General features: G+C 31.0%; 5 protein-coding genes across 5 annotated transcripts; 3 read left to right on the top strand and 2 right to left on the bottom strand.

The window, feature by feature from the left end:
- Positions 1-661: 661 nt before the first annotated feature.
- Positions 662-2,086, top strand: EIN_172520 (UTP--glucose-1-phosphate uridylyltransferase, putative; the record flags this gene model as incomplete). Its single annotated transcript, XM_004183915.1, has 1 exon — positions 662-2,086. One exon carries the CDS (start codon positions 662-664, stop codon positions 2,084-2,086), a length of 1,425 nt encoding a protein of 474 aa, XP_004183963.1.
- Positions 2,087-2,739: 653 nt separating this feature from the next.
- On the top strand, positions 2,740-4,488 carry EIN_172510 (rap GTPase-activating protein, putative; the record flags this gene model as incomplete). Its single annotated transcript, XM_004183914.1, has 2 exons — positions 2,740-4,288; positions 4,388-4,488. The coding sequence occupies 2 exons, from the start codon at positions 2,740-2,742 to the stop codon at positions 4,486-4,488; spliced, it is 1,650 nt and encodes a 549-aa protein (XP_004183962.1).
- Positions 4,489-4,551: 63 nt separating this feature from the next.
- On the bottom strand, positions 4,552-5,196 carry EIN_172500 (hypothetical protein; the record flags this gene model as incomplete). The annotated part of the gene is made up of 1 exon (XM_004183913.1): positions 4,552-5,196. One exon carries the CDS (start codon positions 5,194-5,196, stop codon positions 4,552-4,554), a length of 645 nt encoding a protein of 214 aa, XP_004183961.1.
- A 91-nt stretch (positions 5,197-5,287) lies between these two features.
- On the top strand, positions 5,288-5,860 carry EIN_172490 (hypothetical protein; the record flags this gene model as incomplete). The annotated part of the gene is made up of 1 exon (XM_004183912.1): positions 5,288-5,860. One exon carries the CDS (start codon positions 5,288-5,290, stop codon positions 5,858-5,860), a length of 573 nt encoding a protein of 190 aa, XP_004183960.1.
- Positions 5,861-6,065: 205 nt separating this feature from the next.
- Positions 6,066-6,872, bottom strand: EIN_172480 (hypothetical protein; the record flags this gene model as incomplete). The annotated part of the gene is made up of 1 exon (XM_004183911.1): positions 6,066-6,872. The coding sequence occupies one exon, from the start codon at positions 6,870-6,872 to the stop codon at positions 6,066-6,068; it is 807 nt and encodes a 268-aa protein (XP_004183959.1).
- Positions 6,873-12,201: the final 5,329 nt, after the last annotated feature.

Genomic DNA, 12,201 nt, shown 5'->3' with positions numbered 1-12,201 from the left:
TACCATAAAGTGAAATAACATTTTTATTAAAAAAACTAGCTTTTTCAAAAATTCTGGCTTAAAAAACTTCAGTTATTTGATATTAAAGCCAGTCTCTTTAAGTTGTCTACCGGACCAAAGATAGCATTTTGTAAATAATGAACCTTGGAAAAAAAAACTTGAAAAACTTAAAACAATAAGATGAATTTTTTAGGATGAGTTCCCTTAATATTCCATATTTTATTGTCTAAAAGAAACCAGATAAAGTTAAAAGTTTTAATTAAACATAGATTTTAGTTTTATCTCCGACTATTTCAATAAATACTGATATAAAATATTTATTATTAATTATTGAATTACATAATTTAATTATTATAAACTATAATTTACTATCATGTTCTTGACGTTCAAACTAAAATAATTCGCCTTTATTATTTTGAGAGATCTTTGTGCCACGACAAATAATAGTTCTTATCCTTTCCATTTTGCCTCTTCTATTTCGAAAAGGCCGAAGTCAAAAATGAAGCACTCCCAACTAATTAAAATATTAATAAAATGATACTATTTCTTTAAGTTAAAAAATGGTGATGGCAAACGATAACTTTTGAATCAAAGTTATGACGAAGAAAACAAAAGAAGGAGTTGTTCATATAAAAAGAACTTTGATGAACACATTCATTATATGGACACATCTGCCATTCGCACCAAAACCTCAGCTATTGTCTCCGATTTGTTGACTCAGTCACCCACTGAAGAAGACAAGAGTAACTTGAAAGCCTTCCAGATACTTCACAATGCATATCTCAGTGGTATTGATTCTCAAAAGAAAGGAATAGAATGGGACAAGGTAGAAGCACTTCCTGCTGAGTGTCAAGTCGACTATTTTGCTCTTGACAAAAACATCCCACGTGAAGAAACTATCAATTTACTTAAGAAACTCTGTTTAGTAAAAATCAATGGAGGACTTGGCACGACAATGGGATGTACTGGTCCTAAAGGTGTTATAGAAGTCCGAAATGGGCAAAACTTCTTAGATATTACAGTGACTCAATTGAAGGCTATAACAAAGGAATACGGAGTTGTTGTACCTTTAGTGTTAATGAACTCATTCTCTACACAAGTTGACACGGAGAACGCACTGAAGAAGTATAGTAATGATAAAGATGTCAAAATCCTTACCTTCCTTCAACATAAGTTCCCACGAATTGATGCAGACACTCTCCTCCCCGTCACTACTCACCTCAATGGAAGAAAAGAAGAATGGTACCCACCAGGACATGGCGACTTTTTGCAGTCCTTTGTCGACTCTGCTGCGTTCAAAGAGCTTGAAAAAGGTGGCATTGAATATGTCTATCTTTCGAATGTCGATAATTTGGGTGCTACACTCGACACGTCGATTCTGAGTTATTTCTATAAGAATGACATGGACTTCTCTGTCGAACTCACACCAAAGACTCTGAATGATGTCAAAGGAGGGACTTTGATTAAATATGAACAGAAATTGAAGTTACTTGAGATCGCACAAGTCCCAAAAGAGAAGATTGAGGAATTCCAGGATATTAAAAAGTTCAAAGTATTTAACACGAACAACATATGGATGAAAATGGCGAGTGTAAAGAGTGTTGTGGAGAAGGAAACGTTGTTAAACAATATGGACATCATCGTTAATAGAAAGATGGATGGAGAAAGAAAGGTAATACAACTTGAAATAGCAGTCGGATGTGCTATTTCGGCATTCGAAAAGACTTCCGCAGTCATCGTCCCACGCCGTAGATTCCTTCCAGTCAAGTCGTGTTCGGACTTATTTGTCGTTCAAAGCACTGTTTTCAATTTGGACAAGATGGGTCATATTGTCGATGGTGCGCGAAAGGTAGATGAGATGCCACCACCTATTAAATTGTCTAAGGAGTATCAACATGTCGGAGATTACGCTGCACGACTCAAACATATTCCAAACATTGAAGAACTGAAGAAACTCGATGTGGAAGGCGATGTCCTGTTTGGCGAAGGAGTCGTTTTGAAAGGAGAGATCACAATCAAAAACGCAACAGGAAAGCAAGTAGTTGTGGAACATAAAACTCTTGAAAACGAAACTATTACTTTCTAATTTTTTTACTTCAAATTATAGTTCGGTTTTTTGTTTATTTAATAATTATTATATAGTTTTAATTTTAGTAATAATAAATTCTGAATTATTGTTGCAATTGTCAATCGAAAAAGTTTTTGGGTGTTTTTACTAACATTTGTTAATTTGGAAATATATAATAGTTTAATTCTATCTTTAAACTATTTAATTAATTCAATACGAGAACTGTAAATTTCAAATAAAAAAAACATTTCCACACAATAAAACCAATTTTTTATAGCGAAAAATACCCGACAAATTACATAACAATCCGGCTCATTTAATTGAACAACACAGTGAGAAAAAATTAAAAAAAACGGACTTTTTTTTTCACCGAGTTTTTTTTTTCCAATATCTTCCCAAAAAAATACGTATGTGATATTGTTTCCAAAATGTTGATTTAAAAATAAAACAACCATACTTACTAATATTAAATATTATATAAAATAATACAATTAATTTTATAGAAGGAACAAACAAACACCAGTAAACAATTAGTGAGAGATTGAGATTGCAATCACAGACGTGTCAAAATGAAAATAAGTTGGCAAAGCCGTCTCATTTTGACATGAAAGGCGATATGACTTATTCTGTCGAATATCTTTCATCGAGTGAAAGAACTTCAAAATTCATTGATGAGTATCGACTTGGACGATCTACTTAACACTGGTATAACCGACGCAACACAAACAGAAATCGAACCGGAACTTTTGGCGATTTCCGCAGACGTCCGACTCACGCCAAAGAAAGTCGATTACACAAAAGTCGATCGAACCACGCGATTCTTAACGTCACCCGCAAGATATAGCGACACCCCAAACAAAAATACGGTCGAACAATTCATCGAGAATGAAACGCTTAAGGATAGTGCGGACAAACGAACCTTTCATCGGACGCGCCCACTCATCGGAAGGAAAGAAACGGTTTCTGTGTCGTCTTCTACAGTCTACGGAAGTGACGAAGATAAAAAGAAAAGATGTCAAACATGTAACACAACGCGCGACGATATTGACATAAGTAACGCTTTGTACTCTGTTGGAACACCAGACATCTCGTTCTTGGATGATGTGTTATATATCGCACAAGATAAAGGAGTCAACGAAAGCCAATTAAGTTCTCTTATTACTGATGACGTTTTTAACACTGCTGTCTTTAGAAGAGACCCTTGGTCTTCCGTGCCATTGCCTTCTGAGATATGGACAAACTGTAAAGTGGATCAAGAAGGGTGTATTGTCAATGTTGAGAGTATGACAAACGGATTTAACATCGAAGCGCATGGGGAGTGTGTGGGGATGACCACCCACTTGTGGAAATACAGCATCGTTGAAACGGAAAAGGAGTACCCCTATTTCAAAAAGCATTTTCATGGGAAGAAAAGTGTGAAATTTTATATAGACACCACTAAACTCATTTTGTTGGCCGTTGATACATCGACTCGATATAGAAGAGGGATAGTGATGACACCGAAAGGCATTGTCCGTGTTGTTTTCCCACCTGGGATAGATTACGAAAAGACTGAGAAAGTGTGGGGGAGTGAGGAGAAAGATAAGCGCGTGAAAAGCATTAAGAAGAATAGTGAGAAGATAGAATCGGAGTTGGAAAAGATCGAAATGATGGAGATCGGCTTGATGATGAAAATGAAGGTTGGTGTCATCTATGTGAAAAAGGATCAAAATGAGGAGAATGCGCTGTTTTCGAACGACGTCTGTGAGTGCAATGAACAATTCTGGGAATTCATGAATGGATTGGGAGAGAGGATCAAATTGGAGCATTGGGAACGGTACAAAGGAGGACTTGACGTGAAGAAGAACTGTACGGGGACGTTCAGTTATTTCCGACAATACAATGAATACCAGATCATGTTCCATGTTGCCCCATTATTACCAAATCAAGAGGATGATCCACAGAAATTGGAACGAAAGAGACATGTTGGGAATGATGTGGTTGTTGTCATCTATCTTGAAAAGGAAAGGACGGAGCCTTTTGATGTACGTATTTTAACATCACACTTCAACAATGTGTTTATTCTAGTGAAGCCGGAAGATAAGACAGTTGACGGGAAAACTGAGGAAGGTTATAGAATATGTGTAGTCACCAAACCAAATAATAAGCCATTTCCTCCATTCATCAAAGATGGGTGGATGAAAAAGAACATTATAGCTTATGACTTCTTGCTCAAGAAAAGTTTGTCGGTTGTATCTTATTTATATAGTTATTATATTGTTATTAATTCCATATTTTAGAGTTGTGTAGTGGAGAAGAGAATGTGGTATTGACGCGAAGTGATTAATGGAGAGAGAGTGACGATGCACAACACGACATTTGCGTCGAATGCGAAAAATACACGAAGAGAACAACTGAAGGCGATAACCGCCATGGTGTAATTTTAATCTGTTTTCTTTGTGTTTGATTTGAAAAGAATATAAGGAAAGAATTAGTTATAAATTTCAGACGAAAAAAGAGGAGAAGACTCCAGCGGAATGTTGCTTCTTGACTGAAGGCGGGAGGAAGTAATCGAAGAGAGAGAATATCGAGAGGTAGTCGATCACTTTTGGAAGAGCGAAGACGGAAGCTCTGAGACAAGGGGGATGACAAGCCCAATTGAGTAACACGGAGAGGGAAAGAATCGAAGTCAGTGATGTATTAACTCTTGCGAACGGAGAGGGTTCGATGGAAAAAGTTTCGTAAGTAGCCGTGTTGAAGAAGTTGTCCCAATGAATAGGTTTTGGGAAAGCAAAGTATCGATGAGCTAAAGAACCGACTGAAAGAAGGGTATCGCGTGTGATTAAGTTGGTGACTAGACGTGGTGGCAACCTCTTCATGTAAGATAAAGATACGACTGTAGTAGTCAGAAGCATTTTGTCAAGAAATGGAGAAAGAAGTGGAAGGAGTGACGGTTCTTTGGGAAGTGGGAAAGCGACGTCTATAAGCCCTGATAAGAATAACACTCCGACGCAATGTGAAGGATGACTTGTTAATATTGAATAAGAAGAAGCGGGAATAAGAAGTGTTTTGAGGACGACGGGAAGGTTGGAGGACGACGTTTGACGAAGGAAGTCATACAACCTAATTCGAGTAGGTGCGAGTGCCATTGAAACTTCTCTTCTTTGAAATTTTGAGTTGCTCTATGAATGAAATTTTTAGTAAAAAAACTGAACCAAAAATTCAAACTCATAATAAGTAATGAACGCTACCAGTATCCAAACACATCAAAGCAACATTTTGGAGTACTTGAAAAAGAACAGAAATGAATTCACATCACGACAAATACTCGAGATTTTATCAATCGACTTGCAGAAGGGAGGTGAGCTCTTCAATAGATTAATTAAGATGGAGCAGATCGAGTATAATGAAACAAAAGAGACCTTCAAATACAAGCCAAAGTGTAATGCACGCAATTTTAAGGAACTCCAAGAGCGAATCCACACAAATGGGTTAAAAGGCGTTTCGTCAAAGTTTCTGAATGACGCATACCCCGGTGTCGAAGAGGATTTAAAACAACTCCAAACACACCCAAGTGACTTCGACATGATTTGTTTGAAAGAAGACAAAGGAAAAGACGTATTCTTCTTCTCCGACCCAACTAAAAAAGTCTTAGGTGGTGGTGCGGAGCTTGACGGCGATATCGTCTCCAAGTGGAAACAACTGACCGGTTCTAAAGATGATGACTTCGACAAGACCATTCGCAACTCCAATTTAATCCGATATCATTTCTCTGCTCAAAACACATCAAAGAGATCAAAGAAAGACTTGTGAAGTGATTGAAATGTTTGAAGTTTGTTATGGTAATTAAATAACTATACTAATAATAATATATTATTATTATATTAATATTAATATTAATATTAATATTAATATTAATATTAATATTAATATTAATATTAATATTAATATTAATATTAATATTATTATTATTATTATGGTTTTAAAAACTCTAATAAAAAACAACAAGAAGAATATCTTACTCAACCCAATATTTTTGCTTGTTAATTTCGGTCACAATCTCATCGGCTTCTTTCTTAAGATTGGGCGAAAACATATTAAAATAAAGTTGATTGTAGTTGCTGTTAACTAACTCGACTCTTATAATACGAAGAGCTGTTTTGCTGTCGTACCCCAATGAAAGAAGTTTCTCATAGAAATCTGTCATTATGAAGTCAGCAGTTTCTTGTGTGATATCTGGAGAGTTTCGTTGGTTATTATGGTAAATGGTGGAATAGTTTTGTTTGTAGTAGTTATTTTGATATGTGTCGTACCTTGAAACGACCCAACACATCTTGATGCAGTAGGAACGAAGCGCTAACTTGGCTGCATCAGTCTTGAGATAGAAGGTCAAAAGAGTTGTCTTGTGTAATTTGTCTTTTGATAGAGTGACGGATTTGGTGTGGGAGTACACGGCATCAGCTCCAAGCTCTTTAATGATATCTGCAATTTGTGATTCTTCAACATTTTCGTCTGTAATAGTCACCACATATCGACGAGAGAAGTAAGCGTATCTTAATAATAGAGATTCGTTAGTACCACATAATGTGGTAATCAACTCGTCGAGGTTCTCTTGGACAACACGAAGTGCTTTTTTGTCATTCAAAATCTTTTGGTAAAGCTCTGGTTCTTTTTCAGATGACGTGGATTCAAGGCGTGTATTCACTTCTTCAAGCAAAAAGCGAAGGTGCATTCGCTGATCTAAAACTGCTCGTATTTTGTTCTCTGCCTCTTTGTAAGCGTCGTCCTTTTGGATTAGTTTTCCAGTGATTGATGTTTGCGACATGAAGGAGATTAAAGAGATTATAAAGATTCATTCCTTATATGAGAAATTCTAAACCTCAAAATTATTAAACAGTTTTGAGAAATATGTGGTTTAAAGGTTTATTTGTATTGAATTTTGTTTGGTTTGTATTTAAATTTGTTAACAAAACAATAGTCGTAACTAAAAGTGCGTTTTTTTGAGTGTTTTTATATTTGTTTGTTATGAGGACATATTAATTAAATTTTTATAGTTCGTTTATAGATTTTCTTTTTAAAACTATTATAATAATATATTATATTATATTTAATATTTTAACATAATTTGAATTTGAGTTTTTCTATTAGTAATTTAATAATTTTATTATAAGTTTTTTTTATTAGTTTGAAAACAAATTAAACAAGCATTTAAAACCCGATAATAATTATCGGGTCAACAACATCATTTTAGTCCAAATATTAATTCATAACTTTGTTATTTGTATCAATAAAAATGCTTTTTCGTTGCATTCCTCTTTTTAATTTTTTTCATTTTATTAAAAAAAGAATCAACTTTTATTATTTTTAAATTATAATTATAATAACAGTTTTCACTTTAAATACCAGGTGATAAAATATGTTTTCAATAGTACATAATAAGATAAAGACACTCATCATAATGAATAAAAATTATATGTATTTAAAAAGTTGTTTACATGACACATGAATTAAATATTTAACACTTTTTTGTTGTTCTGGTGTTTATTTACACAACTTTATTACTGGTCAATATTAAAAATTGACTATTATTTGATATAAAGTTGTTATTATCTTGATGTACATGTTACAATCTATCGCCGATACGTGTTGTTAATCCATTTTTAAATATCTTTTTTTTATAAAATGCTTGTCACTTACATTACATATACACATCAACTTATTTTAAACATTCATTCTAATTTACATAATGTGTGTTTTTTGTACAAAATCATTTATCATATATTGTTTGGCTTGTTAAACCAAACACAATCCGTTTGTATTATAGACTCGGTATCTTAGTCTGCACGCAAAAATAACATTCAACAACTTCTTTATATCTTTGGTGTTGTCTTTCTAAAATTTTTGTGTTTGTTCTACAATTGTTGTTTATTATCGATTTGATATACTGTCTAACATATTTTATTAATTATTTATCAAGACCTCTATTATTTTCAACTGTTAATGTTTTTATGTTTTTATCACACCTTATCGAAATATGATATATATGTTAAACGTATAACACATTAACTCTCCGACAACCCAATAGTTCTCTATTTAACACTTTTTGAAATTGTTGTCCCAAAATTTTTTAATAATTTTGAATATATATTGGGTAAGTTTTCCTGAATATACAGATAAAAAAACAATAACAATAAGATTAATTATATTTTCATTTTGAATAAAAATTGTCTTAAAATAAATCCCCAAAAATAATAAGTTGTCATAATTTGTTTTTTAAAAAAAATTCAGACAAAAAAATAATTTCTGAACCAAAACATAAATCTATTATAAATTAAAATAAACTTTATCTAAAATAATAAATTTATAAATAATTGACTTTGAAACTAAATTTTTATCAAGAAACATTAGAATAAAAACCAGCTAAAAACAGGTAAAAAATTATTTATAATTTTATGATAAAATATAAAAACAAAATTAGAATATATACCATAAAATATATAAAAGCAACTTAATAATTATAATTTCTTTTGTTCTCTTCTCCAGTTTCTGATTTTTTCTAATTGTTCAACACCTTTGATACCCATACATTTATCACAAACACATTGGAAGTGGAATGAACATACATGATTATAACATAATGCACATCTTCTTGTAAACGATGAATTGCTGATTTTTTATCTTTGAGTTCCAAACATATTTTGCATTTCGATTTACCTTGGTCTGTTTCTCTTCTTATAGTTTGTTCTACATTTTTTTCTTCAACTGTAGACGTTTTTTCTTTTGTTTCATTGATATATTCAAGTATAGAAATTTTTGTTAATTCATTTCTAGTCTTTCTCAGTCTTGAATGTGCATTGTTAATACCCAGTTTTTTAGAAAGGTTAATACAATATTTCCATTTTGGATATTGTCTTTTTGTCATTTTGAATTGTTCATTATTTCCATTTTCACATTTGTTTAACACGTAAAGAATATAACTGTTGTGATATGCCATGTCTATAATATGGTAAAAAACGCAAGTGGCCACCTTCTTGATGGTCTCTTACACGTGTGTTCTCGCATACTTTGGTCCGCTTGATCTACACCACACATAAATTTATTGTATCGATTCACTGTTGAAAATTTACCTTCTGATAATTCTCCCACCTCGTTTTTAACAATGAATGATTCTTGTTGTTGTGTTCGTGAAGTCAAAATCATAATATTTTTGTCTCGTTCGATAAATGATACAATTCGTATTTGTTTTGTTTCTAATAATGGAGTATTGTTGGTTTTCTCTAAAACAATTTTCTTTAATAACATTTTCTCGGTCTTTTTCTTTTTGGCAGAAAAACAAATTAATTTGGCTTTTTGTGGAACGAACAGTCTTTTTGTGTTAATTGTGCCAACTAAATAAATTTCATTTTCTAACAATTTGACACACAATTTTTCACTTGTAAAAAAACGATCTACTGTTATTGTTGATTCGAGTGGATATTTCATTTGTAAGTGTTTAACCAATTCGATAACTACAAGACCACCAACATCTTGAATGGGTTTTCCATTGTCAGAACCACGATAGAAAAACGTATTTAGTATAACATTAGTTGTTGAATCCGCGAGTATGAAAAACTTCATTCCATATTTACCTGGTTTTGTTGGAATGAACGTTTTGTTGCACCACTTCCCATAATAATTAAACAAATTCTCATATATAGATAATTCCGAACTACACCTATAAATATTTGGGTACAAATTTAATAAATTACTATTGAATAAATTGTATATTTTCTCTATAAAAGAAAAATTATCTAAATCGTTTTTGTTTGTAGGATAAATCACATTTGACGTATTTGCAATGTCATATTTGTCTGGTTCACTTCGAATAGGTGTAACATTTTTGAAAACGTTGGGTCGAAGTTGAATTTGTTCTGGACGTTTTGGTGACAATCCCGGTAATCTCAAACGAAGCAAACTTGTTTTACTAACTGGTATTTGTTGTGTTGATTTTTGTGTTATAAAATTTGGTTGTAATGACTGATTAACAAATTGTTGTGTTTGTATGATAGAACTGCTCAATTCAAGTTCATGTACGGTGTCAATGTGGTCTTGTAAAACTTCGATACTATCTTTATTCAATATATCATCTGTGGAATCGTATTCATCGTTACAATCTTCTTCATTAGAAAAACTTTCAAAGAAATCTTTTGCAATTTCTCTATAAGCAGCGGTATCATCAAAACGAAGATATTTTTTTATTGTTTTGTATCTTTTTAACGATATTGGTGCTTTGTACAAATAGTTGGATTTTTCACTTGACCACAATGCTTCAAGTGATATTTTGTTTTCTTTGAATTGGCCTTGTAGAATAGTAACTGCTAAAAATGCATCCAATTCATCTATTGTTATATTTTTCCAGTTGTTTGGTGATTCATTAAATTCATCTGTTGATAGTTTATATTCACTCATCAATGAACCAAACAAATTAGTGTTATCAATAATTACTGTTTTCATGTTGTTGTCGATTAATGAATTAAAATAAAAGAGCTCGTCACTTTCTTCGTTAATATGTAAAAGGGCTTTTCTTTTTATCAAAATTGGTTCATTGATTGTTGTGTCAAATTCAGCTTCTTTCCACTCTGAATCTTCATATGCATTTGTGTTGAAACTTTCAGTTGGCAACATACGCCGTGGTTTGTTTTTTTCAGTTTTGAATAACAAAAATATAAAGAATTGTTTTTTTTGAACAAAACAATATTATTAATTTGTTATAATAAAGGTGGTGGATAAAAATTGTTTTAAAAAAAAACAAAAAAAAACTAAAATTAATATAAAAACAAAAATAATAACACTTTTTATTAAAAAAGTTTGTACAATTAGACAATTTTGCCGATTCTAAAAAAGTTTAATTGTTTTTTTTTATTTTTTTTGATTTTTTTGTTAGTTAGTTCAGATTATGAATTTAATTTTTCATTTTCAAATTTTAATAAAATTATAGTACATATATAACATATTTTTTTCAACAGTGCATTTTTATGCACTATTGGTCTTTCCGGCCATTGGTATGTATGAGAGTTAAAGTATATAAAAGTTTTCATTATAATACCATTACTTTTAATACCTTTTTATTTCTTATTAGTATTTTAAATCTCATTTAAATAACAAATACTTTTTTCTAATTTTTAACTATTTTATTATTTAACCTCTTTTTTTAATATCAAAAACTTGTTTGTCTGTCTGTTTATACAATTACTATTTAAAACAATAATTAATTCATCAAAAAAGAGATAATTTATTTAAAATTTTATCTTTTCTTAAGGAACTAAACTTGAATAAAACGATAGTTAGTAAAAATTAACTGTCGTTCGTATTGAAAAATCATCACAATTTATTATTAAGATTAGTAAAAACAATTATATTTATAGTATATTGCTTATTAATAAAATACTATTAAGAAGCGCAAGAATAACGTACAACCGAAATAAATAAATAAATAAATATATGCGTTAGACAAACATATATATGTAGATAAGGAAATAATTAATTTTTGGAGTTATATTTTTACTAAAAAGCTATTTTATTTTTGTCCATAAATAGAATCTGGTTTTATTTTTTTATTAAAGGGTTTCTTGAGGATAAGGTGTATCCTCGGGATCAAAGCTATCGTTATTAAAAATATTTTTCTGAGGATACAAAAAACAAATCCATAAGGTTCAGTTCCCCATAAGGCCCACTTTCATAACTCAAGTTATAATTTACACTTAATATTTCGAGTCAAAGTTAAATTTTTAAATGATGGTAATAATTTGTCATAAATGCCAAAAGATTAAAAACAATCAAAAAATCGTTACGATAATTTATAAACATAAACAATAATTATAACTCGCGAACTTGAGACGGGAAATAACAAAGTATGAATTGTACTTGTTCACATTATAATTATAAACTTATTGATATTATTTACGAATCCTTTTTAATAACAAAACGATTGAAATTTACGTTTAAATTGATAATTGTTTTTTTAATCAAAATGAAAATTGAAAAAGTCGAAAACAATGATTTAATAAAAATGTGATTTTAAAATAACAAATTTATAATTATTTTTGTAATTTATGCAATTATTCAAATTTATAGTAATAACAAAGTTAATCATATTGTGTATATTTTAATATGAA

Source organism: Entamoeba invadens (genome assembly GCF_000330505.1).
Source record: "Entamoeba invadens IP1 unplaced genomic scaffold scaff_1105074725591, whole genome shotgun sequence".
Taxonomy (NCBI): Eukaryota; Evosea; order Mastigamoebida; family Endamoebidae; genus Entamoeba; species Entamoeba invadens.
Note: the sequence above shows the minus strand (reverse complement) of the source record. Positions and strands in the feature narration are given on the sequence as shown.